This window comes from Colias croceus, chromosome 17 (assembly GCF_905220415.1).
Source record: "Colias croceus chromosome 17, ilColCroc2.1".
Classification (NCBI taxonomy): domain Eukaryota; kingdom Metazoa; phylum Arthropoda; class Insecta; order Lepidoptera; family Pieridae; genus Colias; species Colias croceus.
Window position 1 is genome coordinate 10,025,650 of NC_059553.1, and position 20,468 is coordinate 10,046,117.

Genomic DNA, 20,468 nt, shown 5'->3' on the forward strand with positions numbered 1-20,468 from the left:
TTTTGCATACACTGATCACGTAAAAAATACTTAAACAACAAAATTACGTCAAAAATTTTTTGCTAAATTTTTCCCGAAAATCCATGTTTTCTTCTCTAGCTTCGCGCAGCCGGCATATCTAATGTGAGCATTTTCCTATGAAAACATAATCTTAAACGATAGCTCACGCGCTGGTGGGTGGCAAAGTTGGGTGGGTTGCTTGTTATGGGTGTACCTACACATAGAGTTTTAAGAATTCATCTATTTGAAAAAAAAATGCGTCTAGAATTTTATAAGTATTTTTTACATACTCAGCGTATGCAAAACTATCACCTCCTTTGAGCTTAGTATACCAACAGTGGGACACCCTGTATATTGATCTGAGTACCTTAAGCTTATATCAATAACAGTATTTATTTAAGCTCTAAGTACCATAGTAGTGTATTATTTATTGTAAATATATTTTTGTCTTTATAATCTCTTTTATTCCTTCCACACATCCTGATACGTCATTCTAATCAATAACAGGAAGCTTATTTATCTACATACAAGCTCTGCTACGCGGTTTTACCCGCAGTGCTTCGCTCCTGATGGTCTTAGCGAGATGATATATAGTCTTCCTCGATAAATGGGATACCTATCTAACATCGAAAGAATTTTTCAAATTGGACCTAGTTCCCGAGATTAACGCGTTCAAACAAACTCTTCAGCTTAATAATATTAAGTTTAGATTAACAAAACTAAGTATAAATAATATAAACCAAAGACCCCAAAGACGTAAACGTAAACTGGAACACCTTGAGGAGTTGAGTGATATGAAGGAGTTATTTTTTTTTTTTTAGTTTTTTTTTTTTTTTGAAAGTTGTTTACCAAATTTAAAGAAGAACATGAAAAGAAATATGAAAAAATAATTATAATTGCCAGCTTGATTCTTTTATTTTATTATAATTTACCTTGTTTGACGAGTTGTGGAAAAGTACAGTAAAGAATTAATTTTACTAATCTATTGAGAATCAGATGGTATTAAATGACCGATGCGCCCGTTATCTACCAGTTAGTTAATAAAACTCGGTAGACATTTTGTCACAAGTTTACACTCATAGATAATAGATGCATAGATAATATTATGTTACCACAGATTAAACTTATTTATAACATTAATATCTTCTGGAAATTAATAATTTGTAATGTAAAACAACAACAAATATTGATAAATTTTATCTTATCACTTATCAGACAATTGCATATAATATCGTATACAGAAAATTCTAATTGTTACTCATTCAAAACACTTCCTAGTGACAAGTACAAACAAATAAAAAATAATTAGGTACCTAATCAGCTTTAACATTGGTGTGTTAACTGTTAGGTACGTCTTCTTTTCAGACTTTAGAAATAAACGAAATACGCGATGAATTTAATCAAATTGTTAGAAAAAAACACAATTAAACTTAACACTAGGCTAATTGAGAACGCTCTTGCTCTAGCTCTAGTTCTATGTTCGTTTGGTCAAAATGCACGAAAGAGAAGAAATCGGGTGTGATCACGCGTGGCTGAATGGTCAAGCATCGCGGCCATCGCCACGGTGACATAAAACACGGGGGTCGAATCCCGCCTCGTGATCGAATTTCTTCTAATCCTTGCCATTGCCAATGTTTAATTCGTTATACATATACTTACCGTTATACATAAGATTACGTAAGTATGTACCTACCAGTTTTATATCTATTAATCATCCAATTCGCATGATTAATAATCCACTAAAGTACTTAGAAAAATTATAAACGCGTGCGAGCAATAAACAGATAGTCGATACCTAATCAATAATTAATAGTATTTTCTTTAAATTTGTGTCTTATCTACTAAGGCAAACATGATTTGGTATGAATACATTTAGTTCTTATACAGGGTGTAATCGTTAAGTGTGCACAGGTGATTATTCCGTAAATAGGTAGCTTCCGCCCGCGACTCCGTCCGCGCGGATGACCGTCTTCGCGTGGATGGTTTATTTCTCTATTTTGAACTGCAAGCGCAAGGGCGTCCCCCCTTGACGGGGATCTCGAACCTTGGCTTGGGCTGTCGCTTGAGTGGAGGAGGCCCGGAAGGGCATCGTGCGGCGCGGATCGCCGTCGTTATATAGGAGTCGGGGAGGCGTTTCGTCTTGCGGCCCACGAGTGCCGCAAACGATTCAAGCCAAATCCTACTTTCGGCACTACAGGTTACGGTGCTAAATCCACTGCGGGTATCGGGTGGGGTGCGGTCTGGAATAAAACTGAAAAATTAAGATTTTTTTTTTCTACATATTTTTCCAGGATAATAAGTATCCTATTTTATGGCCATACCATAAAATCTTTGAATCTTTTATTAGAAAATGGTGTCTACGTTTTAGCGACCGTCACCTTAATTTACACATTTTGATAATAATTTTAGATCATCGTTTGTGAGGAAGGCAAAAATAATTTAAACCTTCTATTTGGAGGCTAGGTATAAAAGTCATCTTCCTTTTCTTTCAGAAAGGTTAACTAGATTTCATAATAATGTAGTATCTTAACGACAATTACTCATATTCTGAACCCTTTAATGCCAAAGATGACCATCGAGTCATGTTTGGCTAAACTTTACTACTTACTTACTTAATATTATAGTCTAAAGTTGTTGAAAAAACGGAATTTTAGAAAATATATTATCTAGAAAAATAAGTATAACTATTTTTCTTTACCTTAGAAATACTTTTACGAAATTTTTAAAAACACGCATGCTAGATAGTTTGCTTCTATAATAGAAACAAACTTCATTTTAAATAAAATAAAATTCAGCTCGTTTCCAAGCCCACCACCAAAACCTCCTCCCAGGTGGATGTTGTTTATTAACTCGATAAGAAATAAATAAAATTCCACGAAACAGCTGCCCCAAATACACCTTCCTATAAAAGAATCGGATTACGATAAGTATTTATGTATTTTATTATTATCAGTGATTTCAATGATATAATAACAAAGCCTGTTAAAAATAAATGTTAATGAGATAGCTCGTGCGCAATATGACTAATTTGTTGACAAAATACCGAATACTGATAGACATGATAACAAAATAATATAAAAATAATAATATGTGATTTTCGACAAAATTCATGCTTTTGATTTTATTAACCATGATAGCCATCTTCATAAATGCAATCGATTAAGGTCTAGTCCTAAACTGGTAAGAAAGCTATCTGTATAAATGTAAACATAGGATTAAAATGTTCCATACATCCGTTAAAAGTACAGGAATATACAGAATTATAATTGTAAACAAAATGGAGTACCTCAGGGCAGCATATTGTGACCATTATTATTTTTAAAAGACAGGGGCGTCATTTTGTAAAGCCACCTAAAATAAATGTACCTACTATTAATACTGTTGATAAAAAATTCAGCTCAAAGAAAGCATTCCAGTAATTTTGAAAAGAAAATGCATGAAAATGTTTCCAATAATTTGCTCGCCTTACTTGCGAGTTCAACTGACTAGAACTAGTAAAATTGCGCCCTGGGTCAATAACAATAAAAAATATGTGCGTGTACTAGTGTACACACGTAAGAAGTGAAACTTCTTTTTCTAAAAATAATTTCCTATATGCAACTTTACAGAAATACATCAAATCACGCGATATCACAAGAAAAAGATGGCGCGTAACAGAAAAATGTTACACTAAATTTTTTCCAACCCCGATAAAAAAGTTTCACTTCAAAAACAAATTAAACTCTTCGAAGTAATTGATAAACTGGATTGATTAATTTGAGTTTTCCTTAAATGAGAAATTTTTAAGGAATACAAAAAATTCAATCACGAGGCGGAATTTCATTGTTTAAATGTTGTTATTATTGAAATAATGTTTCATATTGGTTGAGAAAATTGTTTAATTATCGCAATATTCTCGAGATCAACTTTTTTCTTTTCTTTAAAAATTGCCCATCGCTTGTAAATGTCTATACTTTTCTTGAAGACGATTTTGACTCATTCATAATCATTTAAATAGATATGAAAATGAATCTATTCAATAAATTTAATCTTGCGATAATCGGGCTTTTATAAATAGTCGCTACACATACTTTGCTGTTATGTTAAAGCCAGTCGTAGTCGGCGATCGTCAACTATAGGAACATTTATTTGGCTAAAATTTCTTTCGTATTTTTTTATTATTTTTGTGATTAATTTGTGAAATGGGGGCTGATCTAGAGACAAAGGTGAGTTAGTTTTAATTTTGTGTGGATTAAAAAAATTCAGTAGTATTTTTTGTGCGTTTATATGCCCTTATATTCTATTTATTTGTTTTTTACTGTTAATGATCATCATCATCACCTATTTTGTAGAATCTTCTAGCTATTATATTATGCATATCTATTTGCTTCCTATGCAGGAATAGATTATATATTCTACCTGCGTTCGTGTAAAAACATTATTATGATTAAGACTGTTATAACTCATTTCTTAAATTATATTTACTCTAGTATTTTCTCTTTAACTGGCACAATGTCTTGCACTGCTTTGTTTGCAAGTTCGAAACCTAATAAAGATTCATTTTTTATTTTGTATATATTTTCATATATTATACAATTTTTGTTTACTATGCTTTGTTTACAATAATTGTAAACAAACAATGAATTTTCATACGATTCATATGAAAAAGCTTTTTGAAATAGTTACCTACGTGACATATTGTGTATAAAGAGCAATTACCTATTTATTTCAATAGCTTCGAAATCGTTTCTGGTTTGGCTTTAATATTACTAGGGAACTTCACCAGTATCACAGCACATATTATGGTATTTCATATTATGATCCTAATAAAAGATAAACAATCGTTTTGTATTATTCCCTAATTTAATTCCTATCAATAGAACTTAACATTTTAAGTGCATCTCACTTAATTCATTTGCAGATTGAAGCGAAAGACTCAGAAGAAACACTGCGCGAAGAACTTCATAAAATAGCGAAAGAACGAGGTTATAAGAATTACAAATTAGACATAAAGACGTCTTCATCTGTAGGAGCAAACTTTGGGAGTATAGTTTACACCGCTACAATATCAGAACATGGCAAAGATGATATTAATATTTTCGCAAAAATCGCGTTTTTAAGTGAGAAAGCAAGATCAGACGCACCGTTTCAGGCGTTCGATGTAGAAATACTATTTTACACAGATATCATAAAAATATACAAACAAATAGAGGAAAAACATAAGGTGCCTATTGAACACAGGCTTGTAGTACCAGAATTGTATGGCGTCAGCTCTAAATACTTAAAGGAAACTATTGTTATGGAAAATCTGATGAGCAAAGGCTACCAGATGTTCGATAGATTCAAGACTATAGACTGGAACTACACTAAAGAGTCTCTAACACAACTGGCGAAACTTCACTCCTTGTCTATAGCGTTTTATATTGATCATCCGAAATCGTTTTCGGAAAAAACAGAGAAGCTCAGAATGAAAATTGATAGGACGCATATGGAGGAAAGTGTGAGGATGATGATGATGCAAATACTAGAATCTGCGAAAGATGAACATAAAGAACGCTTGAAACAGTTCATAGAAAATTTAATGGCATCTGACGATTATATGATGAAACCAATAAAACGAATGGTTTTAAGTCATGGTGATTATCGGCCAAACAACTTACTCCATAAATTGAACGAGGTAAGTAGTAAATGTAAAAAAAGGTAGTTTATCTATATCTATTGTAATATTATAGATAGGGAGGCGAAGAGGGGAATTTTCTGCAATACTCGAGCGTGGCAGTTTAAGATATGAGAGATACCTTAGACCTAATAGAACAACCTTGTTAACTATTTAGCTCTTTAAGTAGTGACGCGCGCCCAGGATAGACGATCAGATTAGTAAAAAAAAATCGATAGTCAGAAATACTCGAGCGCGTCAGATTAAGATATTGGGGGTTGATTTTAGTGTTTTAAGACTAAATTTAACTAATCTGACGATAAGTCCTTGACGCCGCCAAGTTATAGGGTCGCGAACTTGTAAAAAAAAAACGTTAATCCGGCATTCTCGAGCGCGATTGTTTTTATTTTTATTTTGAAGAATATAATCTAAAACTTACTAAAAATACAAAATCTGCCGGTTTCCGCGTGACCGGAAGTCTGGAGGAGCCATTTCGTCTTCCGAAAAACGCGTTGCAGTATATAAGTCGCGAACGATACATTTTACAAAAAAAAAGTTTGAATAAACAAAAAAGGTAATTTTATTTTACACAAAAAAGGTCTCTTTACATTTTTGTCCAAAGTTAAAACTTTTTGACTTGAAGCATCATAAAAACTCAAACTCCCGGTTTTTTGAGTATATCTCGAAAACTGAGGGTGTTAAGAAAAATTGATATGAAATAACGATGATTAAAAAAAAGAAACTCTCAAACCTTTTTCGGTCAGATTAAGAGAACCCACCAACATTTTTGTCAGATTAAGAAAATATGCTTTCAGGAGACCGAGATAAACCTCCCCTATGAAAATCTGACGCGCTCGAGTATTTCAAAAGGACTTTTTTTTTCTGCATTTTCAAAAATTCATCGTAACTTATCGTCACGCCGAAATCGTCAGTTTTTTTAAGGGGAGCTTCCTTGGGGCCTACTTAACACCCCTTCCGAAAATCTGACGCGCTCGAGTAAATTTTTTTTTTGTGCATTTTTGACGAATTAATATGCCTAGCCCCACCACGCAAACCGGCAGATTAGTATACCGTTGTTATCAGAGGCACTTGGGGCATACGTAGTATGAATATCTGACGCGCTCGAGAATGCCCAAGTAACTATTTTTTTTTACATTTTTGAAAATCCGTACACGCCAAACCCACCGCTAAAATGGTTTTTACCATAGAAGCTTTTCTTTTCGAAATTTATTTTCTCTTTCGATTTTGATAAGTCTCGACGGCGCCGTTTAATTACGCCATTTAGCTACCTCGCCTCCCTATCTATTATAAAGAGGAATGGTTTGTAATTATGTATGTATGTATGGTTTTCACGCATAAACTACTGTACCGATTTCAAAAATTCTTTCACCATCAGAAAGCTGCATCTTCACTGAGTAACATATGCTAGGATTTATCCCGGAAATCCCACGGGAACGGGAACTATGCGAGTTTTTCTTTGAAAACGCGGGTGAGGCCGCAGGTGGAAAGCTAGTGAATTATAAAGAAGGCAAATCTATCCTCTTTATATAAACTTTTATAACTAGTTTAGAAAACAATGGAAATTGAACTCTGTTCTTTTACAGGACGGTACATATGACATAATACCAATTGACTATCAGACTATGACCCACAGTAACCCCATAGTGGATCTCTTATATTTCCTATTTAACGGATCGGACAAAGAATTCCGGGCGAAATACCTCAGAAAGGCTTTCGACTATTACTACAATGAACTTTGCGCATGTCTAACAAGGTTGGACTTGAATCCTAAACAAATATATCCTAAGGAAGACTTCGAATTTGAATTGAAAGAGGTATGTATTTATTTATAGGTAATATGTATTGTTATGACTAGAATGAAGGATCTTAGATGGTTGTTAATCTTCATCATTCTGACGATACGAAACGCTCTAAAATGATGCTACCTAATGTAAAAATTAACAGCTTTAGGACCACTTCTTAACTAAATATTACGTTCCTAACATACCTCTTGTTTGTATAAGTATATAATATCATTGGTTCAAGTTGGTTCAAGTGCGTTCAATCTATAGCTGTGTCAATGTCAAATTTCGTACGCGCCTTGTACGCACCCGATTAGTTGTTTTTTTCTTGATAGCTTTGATAATTTTAGTAGTAGGTAACTAGGTATTATTGTCGTAACGTAAGGACTTCTATAATTATTATTCATATTGTTTCAGGTTCTACCCCTCGGATTATCTATGAGTCTGGTACTTTTGATGGTAATAACCGTAGAAATGGATCATATTCCGAAAATTCATGAAGATATGGAGTTGAAAGATTTGTTTTGCACGCCCAGTGAAGCTTATAAGATAAGGATGAACGATCTTCTGGAAGACTGTATTGATATGGGAGTTCTCTAAATTACAATATAATTTAAGATTAGCAATAGAGTCAAATGAGACAAATAATGACTTTGTTCTAAATAAGAAGCATTCAAGATTCATCATCATCATCATATTTACTATAAGGGAGGGAGGGAGCTATGTAGAATATAATAAAGTATAAGACTAATTTGTAGAGCAGTGGTGGCTCAGTGGTGAGACCTCGGACTTCGAATCGATAAGTCCGTGGTTCGAGACCAGGCGAGCGCGCAGGAAATAAATTGATTTTTCAATTTATCTGCGCATGTTGTAACATCACCACTGCTCGAACGGTGAAGGAAAACATCGTGAGGAAACCGACATGTCGAAGAATTAAAAAGTTCGACGACATGTGTCATCCGCCAACCCGCAATTGGCCAGCGTGGTGGATTATGGCCTGTACCCTCATAGGAGGCCCGTGTCCCAGCAGTGGGAACGTATATGGGCTGATGATGATGATGATGATGATGATAAGACTAATTTAGCTAAGTAAGGCTTAATATACAGGGCATAATATAATAAATAGTTTTGCATACGCTGAGTACGTAAAAAATAAGTAAAAATACTTATAAAATTCCAGACGCATTTTTTTTTTCAAATAGATGAATTTTTAAAACTGTATGTGTACACCCATAAATGCAACCCGCCCAACTTTGCCACCAGCACGTGAGCTATCGTTTAAGATTATGTTTTCATAGACAAAATGCTCACATTAGAGAAGCGGTATATGCCGGCTGCGCGAAGCAAGAGAAGAAAACATGGTGTTCAGGAAAAATTAAGCAAAAAATTTTTGACGTAATTTTGTTGTTTAAGTATTTTTTACGTGATTAGTGTATGCAAAATTACAAGTACCTTCGCGCTTAGTATACCAATAGTGGGACACCCTGTATAAATATAGAATCTTATATTAATAAACAAAGTCATACAATTAAAAACTACGATTTAGAAGTCACCTCTGTAGAAGATATCAAAAAGCTTTCTACTGACTGTGACCTTTGCAAGAAAGTAATAATATTATGTAGTTAAAATTAGATAGTGTTATCTACCTCATAATATATTATTATATATTTTCTTGTGTACTATTAAATAATCTACACGTAAAATATTACCTGTATGACTTCAAAAGAGTTTCAGAGCACTCTAACAATAAAAAAGCTAATAAATAGATTTACATAGGAAAGTATTTAGGCAAATTAAAATTATTATTATTAAAATTAAACGTGTAAAGATTTGTTGTATATATTTTGTATATTGATCTGAGTACCTTAAGCTTATATCAACAACAGTATTTATTTAAGCTCTACCAAGTGTTTTATTTATTGTAAATATATTTTTGTCTTTATAATCTCTTTTATTCCTTCCACACATCCTGATACGTCATTCTAATCAATAACAGGAAGCTTATTTATCTACATACTAGCTCTGCTCCGCGGTTTTACCCGCAGTGCTTCGCTCCTGTTGGTCTTAGCGAGATGATAATATTATATAGCCATCCTCGATAAATAGGCTATCTAACATCGAACGAATTTTTTAAATCAGACCAGTTGCAGTAGTTCCCGAGATTAACGCGTTCAAACAAACTCTTCAGCTTAATAATATTAAGTATAGATCAACAAAACTAAGTTTTAATATAAACCAAAGACGTAAACGTAAACTGTGAAGGAGTTTTTTTTTTTTAGTTTTTTATTTTAGAAAGTTGCTTACCGAATTTAAAGAAGAAATGATAAGAAATATGCCTCCTTAATTAATAGATTTGAAGAAATGAATAAATCCCTCGCAAATTTCTGCAAGACTACGGAGTTCATCTCTAAACAATATGATGACTTAAAAGAGCAGTTTAACATCTTAATAAACAAATAAAATCGCGCCGTAGTTTAAGCGGTTTGTCGTATTTTTTTGCAAGTCTTAATCTGTTTTAATCATAGAGATCTAGAGAGATGCCAATCGCTTGCGCTGAGTACGAAACCGTGTCTCATAAAAAATTTACGCACACAACTGCAGTAAACAAAATCAAAACAATACTTCGCGTTGTGTGCGTGTCATCACACAAAAATATGAGAGCGACTATTCGTTCGCACACTAGATTGTAAGTGACGTACGTATACAGCACCGCTACAGTTTGTTCTCTTTTTGTACATATTGCTGCGACACCGGCCCCGCCCCCTAGCCATATCTCCCTTTAGTTTCTGTGATCTGTGGTTTTAATCTTAGTTGTGAGAGAGACGTAGTAACCTAGGCACATCAAAATAAAAAATAGCACCAAAAAATAAGTATAATTGCCAGCTGGATTCTTTTATTTTATAATAATTTACCTTGTTTGACGAGTTGTGGAAAAGTACAGCAAAGAGTTAATTTTACTAATCTATTGAGAATCAGATGGCAGTATTAAATGACCGATGCGCAATTTATCTACTAGTTAGTATCTTCTGGAAATTAATAATTTGTAATATAAAACAACAACAAATATTGATAAATTTTATCTTATCACTAAAATTTTAAATGTTGTTCATTTCAAAACACTTCCTAGTGACAAGTACAAACAAATAAAAAATAATTAGGTACCTAATCAGCTTTAACATTGGTGTGTTAACTGTTAGGTACGTCCTCTTTTCAGACTTTAGAAATAAACGAAATACGAGATGAATTTAATCAAATTATTAGAAAAAAAACACAATTAAACTTTACACTAGGCTAATTGAGAACGCTCTTGCTCTAGCTCTAGCTCTTTGTTCTTTTGGTCAAAATGCACGAAAGAGAAGAAATCGGGTGTGATCACGCGTGGCTGGATGGTCAAGCATCGCGGCCATCGCCACGGTGACAAAACACGGGGGTCGAATCCCGCCTCGTGATCGAATTTCTTCTAATCCTTGCCATTGCCAATGTTTAATTCGTTATACATATACCGACACTTGGTAAACAATTGAAATAATAATACGTAAGCTTACGTAAGTATTAAGTACCTACCTATGTCAATTCGCATAATTAATAATCCACTAAGTACTTAGAAAAATTATAAAGCGTGCGAGGAATAAACAGATACCTCGTCGATAATAATCGATAATTTAACAGTATTTCTTTTTAAATTTGTGTCTAATCTGCTAAGCCGCTATAGGCAAACATGATTTGCCTTAGCAATACCTACACAGTTCACATACGGGTGGGTGTTTTATTTAGCAGTTTTATGTACCACTAGCTTTTGCCCGCGACTTCGTCCGCGTGGAATAGTGACTTCCGGCAGAAAAGTATAGATAGCTGTGCCCGCGACTACGTCAGCGTGTAACTCCTTGTGTATTATTAATTTAAAATGTATTGGTAATATTATTTACATCAGGTTCACATGAGGCTTAAGGACCTATAGAATCAAAATACTTTAGCGCAAAGCTTCCGGGTAAACTATATTGAAAGTTGACCCGTCCGGCACGTGAACATAAAGATTTCTAGAACTGCTAACACGGGAAAGAGCAACGTATAACTGACCATGCGAGAAACAACTGACACCGAGATCTACTCCGGCAACATGAAAAGTCTGCCCTTGAGCCTTATTTATTGTCATTGCATAACACACCGATACTGGGAATTGCGTCCTTTTAAATTGGAATGGAAAATTATTTGGTATTAAGGGTATTCTGGGGATAAAGACGGTTTCTCCTGCACCGCAACCTGTTAAAATTTGAGCCTCGATTATATTTTGTTGCAACTGGGTTACTTTTAGTCGAGTTCCATTGCAAAGTTGTGGTGGTCTTAAATTTCGGAGTAGAATAATCGGAATGCCAATTTTTAAACAAATTTCGTGAGAAGGAAGTCCGGGCATATTTAAAGAATTTAAAAATTCTATCGGGTAATTAGTTGCTTCTTGTTCATCGACCATTCTATTTATTGATCTATAAACTTTGCTTTCCCCCTGTATATTCGACAGTATTTTGTTATTAATCTCAGATGCCTGGTCATTGCGAGGAGTTAAAATAGATCTTTCGCATAGCCAGGAATTGTCCCTATTTAATATATTTGTTACGTCACCGTAAACCGACGATATAAGATGTGGTTGAGATTGCACTATACAACATAATTCAGGCGTCAGAATAAGTTTTCCTTGGTGTAGTTGTGGATAGGTACCTTCACCAATCTTTAATAATGAATCAGAAAATTGACTATCATCCGGGTTATCTCCAGTTCTCACTCGCATGTTTATAGTCAAATGCACCGATTGTATATCACGCCACAAATAAGAGCTTTTCAGGCAAGCCCTAACCTCATCAGCTCGGGTTCCCCGTGGTATTACCGGTAAGGTTTGTCGGAAATCACCACAAAATAAAACCGTGATACCGCCCATTGGTCGATCATTTTGTCTTATATCCCTTAAAGTTCTATCTACCGCTTCTACTGCTTTTCGATGGGCCATCGTACATTCATCCCATATGATTAAATTACACTCGCGTAATACCTTTGCTTTGTCGCTATTTCTTGAAATACTACAGGTTGGACTTTCCGTGCGATCTAAATCAATTGGTATTTTGAACATAGTGTGAGCCGTTTTACCTCCTGGTAGCAATGTTGCAGCTATCCCAGATGAAGCTACGGCAAGAGCTATTTTACGCTGATTTCGAACATAAGCCAATATTAATTTAGTCAAAAAGGTTTTCCCAGTTCCTCCAGGTGCATCTAAAAACCATATTGTTCCCAAATTATTTTGAACACTTCCGCACACACGGTCATAAACTGAACGTTGTTCTGCAGTCATCATTGGGACACCGTTTTCTAATGTTGTCAGCAGTTCCATTAAGTTGTAACCAATCTCTGCGGAATATTCCCTATTAGTTACCTCTCCGACTGAGGTTGGTGTTGGCAAACCATATTCACATAGTGATTTACCGCCAACTGCTGTTAACTCATCCTGAAGAGCTAATAAGCACTGATTTATGGCAAGATCACGGAAATTATCATTAGTTGTGCCTTCATCATTGTTAGATATATTTCTAAGAAAGTCTTCTGAAAATTTGTCTTTATATTTTTCCCATAATTGTACAGCATCTGACAAATTACAAAATGTAAGTAATGTTACAAATAAATGACGTAACCGTCTTGGATTATCACTAACACAGGATTCTGCTAAAGCGTCATCCCAATGCTGATCATTTTCAAGCAAATGACGCGCTTGGCAAGCTGCATGATAACTGGGATAAACAACATTGTCTACTTTTCTCAAATCTATAAATGAGGTTGGTCCTCGCACAGTATGTAATAATAATCGCAAATAGAAACACTCAGCGTTGTTAGGATGAACGGTGTATACTCTACCAAGAACATGTTCTTTGAAAATACCTGACTCGCCATCTACAGGCCTGCCACGGCGTCTACGATTAAAGACACCTCGTTGCTTATCGTAGGTATAATACGATGGAACTTCTTCATATAAAAGAGATTTTGCAAAATCATCAGTTTGGCAAAGTCGAAAGAATGCTAATAAAGTTGTTTGTCTAGGGTTCTCTAACCGTTCTGTGACATTTTCGGTGTTGAAATATATACGTTGACCGCCTTCAAGATGAACATCCAGATGGGTCACAGGTGGATATCTTTCATGAATGTTGAAACTTAAGATCCGCCACACAGCTTCTGAAGAACTTATATATCTGCCTGACTGAAATCTTGTAACTTCATCATTTTCATTTCTCAAAGCAAATGTAGCTTGGTCACTGCCCTTATTAATGTACTTACAAATATATTTTATTGACTCTACACTATTACACATTTCAACATTTATGTGAGCTTGAAATGCTCTGGACAACACAGGAGAATACGGAACGACCCACCTATTGTCTAAAATAACCTGTTGTCCAGACACTCGCTTTTCAACAGTGAAACCACCAGTATCTCTTGAACGGCGACGATATTTCGGGTATCCATCATGTCCTGTTACAGTTTCTTCCACTAAGGCTTTTGGATATCTTTTAGTGCAACGACCGTCTTGCATGCAAGAAGAATTCACGTTAAATGCACCACATGGACCATGTATCATATGAGTTTTAACAATGTCGTATAACTCGGAATCTGCAATCGGACTTGGAATTTCGGCACTGATTAAACTGTCTACATCATTAGGTCGAACCTTATCTTTTAACCAAAGCAGGATATGTGCGTGGGGTAAGCCGCGTTTTTGCCATTCAACACTATACATATAACACAATACTTCTCCAAAAATGTTATCTTTGGTAAATAGATCTATCATTGATTTTAATTTTAAATGAAAAACTCTTGCGATGATATCATGGCGGTCATGCGGTGCTTGACCCTCAAGAAGCTCCCGAGTGATTTCATCCCACTTAGGATTGGTAGTTACAGTAATAAATAAGTCGGGACGTCCATATTTTCTTACGTAACAAAAAGCATCTTGAGTACGTTCGTGCATGTAGCGTGGACCACCAGTAAAAGAAGAGGGCAAAATAACTAAACGGCCCATATTCACCGTATCATTATCTTGCTGCATGGCGTCGCGAAGGTGCACGTATTCTTCAGCGCGCAGCTGCCTTTGATTAGATCGTATATAAACTAATCTTTCGGTTTCAATTTTTGCGTACATGTCTACAATAAACTGATTGAATAAGCTACGAAAACGTTGCAAGTATACAAACCTATTCCGTCTTACTTGCAATTGGTAACAGTAAAATTGAAGGCATGAAATCTTTTTATTATAAATAGGTGCGCCTGTATGCGGATCAGTTTGGTATAAAGCAAAATTATAACCATCTTCCCCTCGACAATATATCAAAGGATATTGCAAACCGTCGTAAGCCCTGTGGGTTTCGTAAATACGTTGTAAACGATTGTCTCTGGAACGGATAACGATATCACGCCTATCACATTCCTGGTCGACCAATACCACAGCAACTTCATTCGTGGATGGAGCATTATAACGCCCAGGGTGTTCCTGCGTTGGACGCCTATCGGCATTTATAACAATTTTATAATTGTTATCATCATCTCGAGGAAGAGCTTCTAATGCCGATTTAAAACTGCATACATACGAATTAATCTGATGCAACATGTTCTGAAGTTGTGAAATGAGTTCAGCATTTAAATTTGGGAAATATTGATTTCTTATATTCGACTGTTCGTTGTAGTCGGATACAAAATATATTTGAAGAAACTTAGGTTGGTCTTCAGGCAAAAGAGATCCTATCAAATGGTAAACCTGACCTTGTATTTTAAAAGTAGGCATGAAAGGACCTTCGGAGATTTGTTGAGCACCAAAGGATGTCATCTGAAACGCACTATTATAAGTGCGAATGTTGTCGAAAAACTGTTTAGATTGCACATGTTCCCCTAAAAGTAATGATTTCAAAGGTTCCGGTGGGTCTTCGAATGAAGGCAAATTTATTTTACCTCCAGAACAACAGAATCCAGCCGACTCCTTACTCCACTTTAAAGCATTACAAAAAGAACATACCACGTTCATATCGCCTATTACAGAAGATGATCTGTAATCAATTGTGAAATTATAAGCAAACCCACTTTTATATTTGTCTGACCACGCCACCGTATTTCTAGATTGATCTTCTATGTGTACATCTAAGTTATTAAGACTATGACGAAATCTGTCTGCAGTAAGACGGGCCTCTCGCTGTTCGTCCGTTTCAAGAGACCGAATATTTTCGATTCTTAATCTTTCATTAGACAAACTTATTAATCGTTCTTGTGTCAAAGAATTGTAATGTTCGCGTACCGACTCTAGTCGTTGTTCATGCTCATGTTCATCTTCGAGTGATCGAACAATATTATGGTGCACCCTATCATTTGTCAAACGGTCTTCATATTGAGTAAAAGTTTCAGATTCTCGAGATAAAATATGACGTTCGCGGTCAGCTGTGAGACGCAATTCCCTCTCAGTGAAGGTTTCTGACTCGCGAGACAATATATGACGTTCGCGGTCAGCTGTGAGACGTAATTCCCTCTCAGTGAAGGTTTCTGACTCGCGAGACAATATATGACGTTCACGGTCAGCTGTAAGACGTAATTCCCTCTCAGTGAAGGTTTCTGACTCGCGAGACAATATATGACGTTCGCGGTCAGCTGTAAGACGTAATTCCCTCTCAGTGAAGGTTTCTGACTCGCGAGATAATGTATGCCGTTCGCGGTCAGCTGTGAGACGTAATTCCCTTTCAGTAAATGTTTCGGACTCGCGAGATAATGTATGTCGTTCGCGGTCAGCTGTGAGACGCAATTCTCGTTGTGAAGCAGTTTCAGCTGCTCGGGATAACACATGTTGTTCTTGGTCAATGGTAAGCCTTAGCTCTCGTTGAGAAAAGCTTTGAGACGCCCGTGATGTAGCTCGTCTCGCTCTGTCAGCTGCTAATCGCATCTCTCTCTCTGAAGAGCTTTCATTGGCTCGAGAAGTTGAGGCACTAACTCTCATAGAGTTTAACCGATATGCTCTTTCCTCTGCCGATTCTTGAGAACGCGCATTTCTCATCCTCTTAGCATCTCTAGAATTTCGAGATAAAGATGGTCTTTTTTTAGGTGGCATTGTGTATTTTTAATCAACAGTAACTGAAGCTACCTTGCACTTATGAAATCTATTAATATTATATAATATAAACACTACTAAAATAACTAAAATGCGTACCTACTACTACTTATAAAGAAATAAAATGTAAACTAATAATATGCTTAAACACTACCGAAACCTATAGAATAACAACAAAAGAAATCTATAAATGAACTATAATAATTATAGTTAAACACTACTATAATAAATATATGATAATTACGAAAATAAACTATTAATACCTACCAAAATAACAAAGATACGTACCTACTGCTACTTCACTTATAAAGAAATAAAATGTAAACTAATAATATGCTTAAACACCACCAAAACCTATAGAAAAACAAATAATTACGAAAATAAACTATTGATATAATTAAACACTACCAAAATAACTAAAATACGTACCAATTGATACTTCACTTATAAAGAAATAAAATGTAAACTATTAATATGCTTAAACACTACCAAAACCTATAGAAAAACAAATAATTACGAAAATAAACTATTAATATAATTAAACACTACCAAAATAACTAAAATACGTACCTACTGCTACTTCACTTATAAAGAAATAAAATGTAAACTAATAATATGCTTTAACACTACTAAAACCAACAACAACAACAAAAGAAATCTGTCAATAAGGTCGAACACTCTGAACGTCTATTCGCATCAACAGCCAAATATTGTATGAACCTCGCACGCGGACCCGCCGCCTTTTTATAGCTCCCACCGCGAAGCGCGTCGAACGCGGCAACTGATACACAAAAATAATCCTTATGGCATGATTCTGTATTCACGCGCGATGACTTATAGCGTATTTCATGTTCAGTAGCACCTCGTTAAGTCGAACCTCGATAAGTCAAATACCTCCAAATCTAGAAAAAATGTTTTGTTCCCTTCCCCTCAAACACCAAAACCTCCATTACTTGAAATCTTGACCCTCTATTAGTTGAAATAATCACCGAGTCCCTCCAAGCCATTTTGGTACATATTTTCACTCTTTAACCGTTCGAAGAAGTTTAGTTGATCTGCTCTTAAACATGCAATAACCTATCTTATTTTGCGTCCCTCTACTTTTATCTCCAATTCTTAATTTATTTTATTTTAATTGCCATGGCTAAGTGCACGTTTATATTTATTTTTTCTTATTCGCATTTGTTGCACGTATAAAAATGTATGTATCCAAACTGTGGATAATGTTGTTGGTTGGACAGTTATACCTGTATTTAGATTAAGTTTTATTGTACAATTAACCACTGTTCTGCTGTTTATTATCCCTAATAAAGAAAATAAAATAAAATAAAATAACTCGAAAAATTAACTTTCACCTTTGTATCTCGACCATAGCAACGTTTTATTTTACAACCTTTATCTACAACTTGATCATTTGGAATTTATTATCTCTATTGTTCGAACAAAAATAAGTTGCCGACTTTAAGAACTTGAACTTTTTTGTGTACTTTTTATGTAAAACAATCGATGTACAGCTGCTAATGAGCCTTAATAAAATAAAATAAAATAAACTTGCCGACAATGTAAGTACACTATTGTTTCTTAGAAAACATTTTAGGACTATACCATAATAAATTTATGACTCACGTAAACACGTGTTTGCATTATCTGATGACGAAATTATTTTTATTTTAATTGCCATGGCTAAGTGCACGTTCTGATGAGTCTTTTTCCCAGACAGATGAAAAGAACTCTGCGAACATATTACTTATTTTCAATATCTGTATGTGCTGAACGATTACCCAGAGTAAGCGTGGGAACGGACGAAGCGCGTTTTTTGTCTTTAATGTAAGACCAAAAAAGTTTTGTAGATTGGGGTAGCAACGCAACTTATATCGGTCAGTTTCCTAGCGGTCCGCCCCGGCTTCGCCCGTGGTACATATTTACGTTTTCTCTACATAAAAACCATCCTCGTACTTCAAGGAATATAATAGAAAAGAATTATCGAAATCGGTTCAGCCGTTCACACGTGATGCCATGACAACGCGAAACGGGTGCAGACCCGCCGCCTTTTTATAGCTCCCGCCGCGAAGCGCGTCGAACGCGGCAACTGATACACAAAAATAATCCTTATGGCTGCATGATTCTGTATTCACGCGCGATGACTTATAGCGTATTTCATGTATAACTTTGGTGTTTCTACACCGATTTACATGATTCTTTTACTATAACCTGCCCAGGAGTATGAAGAATAATTGTGCCAAATTTGGTTAAAATCCGTCGTGTAGTTTTTGTTTCTATAACGAATATACAGACAGACAGACAGACAGACAGACAGACAGACAGACAAAAATTTTACTGATTGCATTTTTGGCATCAGTAGCGATCCCTTATCACCCCTTCATAGTTTTTTTTTAAATATATTTCATGTACAGAATTGGCCTCTCTACAGATTTATTATAAGTATAGATTACAAATTTTACAATCATATCATAATATTATAGAAATGTTTCCTACATTCATAGCACATAGGCAACCTTATCGCTTATCAGCGATGTCTTCCATGCTGCCCAAGGCAAAGGATAAAGATTAATATTAAATGGGTACACGGGTGGCAATGAAAATAAAGATAAAAGAGAGTAAATAAAATACATATTATATGAAAAATAAGAGAGGTTATAATGCATACTATTATTTTAAAGGAAACTAAGTCAGAGAAATAGGAAGCTCGTCTTACAGCTATAGACAAAGAATTCCAAAGTCTGATGGCGGTTATTACCAAGGAAACTACAATAGTGTGGTGAGGAGGAAAGCTTTTTTAATAGGAGGGAGAATTGGGATCAAAGAGGATAGCAAATAACAACTTTAACGCATTTGCATTCCGGCGAAGTCTTATAGGAAGCCACTTGAGTTTATTGCGAAACTGGGAAACGTGGTCATATTTACGAAGACCGTAAACAAAACGAATGCAGAAATTTTGGAGACGCTCAAGTGTATTTAAATGCTCTCACTAAGACCAGTGTTACAGGCGTCAAGGAGCGGAAGAAGTAGGAATTTAGCTAACATAATTTTGGTAGAAATCGGTAAGAAATGAAAGAAAAAAAGCTTTATTGCCAACAAAAACTTAGACTATCCTATCTTAAAAGTAAACACATATTAGGCAATCGGAACAGACTCAGCCATGCTCTGCATGATGATGATGCTCTCCATGATTTGCATGCATGCAAATGCCGTAAACGTATCTACCTATCCTCCGACGGGCGGAGGTGTGGCTTGAAGGCATAGCATGCTTTACCGCGGCAGTCCCCGAGTGCCACACGTCGTTTTTTACAGATTTATGAAATTCAATGACGGAGGATAAATGAACTTTGGGGATGTATGTCCAGTCAATCCACGTGATTAAAATGAATAGGGGCACAGACTAATAATAATATACTATGTATACAAATAGGGGCTACCAATGATTTATAAGTTGGATTTTGCTTGGGGTACGACTCCTATTCGAAATTCTTTCCAAATCGGTATTGGTGTTTAAGATTGCTGAGGATAAGTTCTCAAGGGTAGACTGGGTGTATATCTGGAGATCGTCGGCATACATGTGATAGAGAGAAGATAAATTATTGGTTAATTAAATAAAAAGGAAATTTGAAATTAATTACTTATAATTAACATAATTTCAAGATTTTTTATTGAAGGATTTTATTTTTGCTTTTGTTTCAAAAATCTTCAGGCCATGTGCAACATTGTTGGAGCTGTGAATGTGTGTGAATAATTGTATTATATCACAAAAGTTTTGTAGCCAAAAACCCCAATTTCACCCATCCTTTATTCATTTAATTGGATTTAACATACAGGCTTAAGGTGATTCCGTTTAAAAAAGTTTCCTGTACTATTTTGTGCCAATTCAACAAAAACTTAGATTTTGATACTAAGC

At 35.3% G+C, this 20,468-nt stretch overlaps 1 protein-coding gene across 1 annotated transcript; it reads left to right on the top strand.

Moving 5' to 3' along the window:
• Nucleotides 1-4,069: 4,069 nt before the first annotated feature.
• On the top strand, nt 4,070-8,152 carry LOC123699210. The gene is made up of 4 exons (XM_045646108.1): nt 4,070-4,205; nt 4,901-5,656; nt 7,240-7,470; nt 7,855-8,152. The coding sequence occupies exons 1-4, from the start codon at nt 4,182-4,184 to the stop codon at nt 8,035-8,037; spliced, it is 1,194 nt and encodes a 397-aa protein (XP_045502064.1). The 5' UTR covers nt 4,070-4,181; the 3' UTR covers nt 8,038-8,152.
• Nucleotides 8,153-20,468: the final 12,316 nt, after the last annotated feature.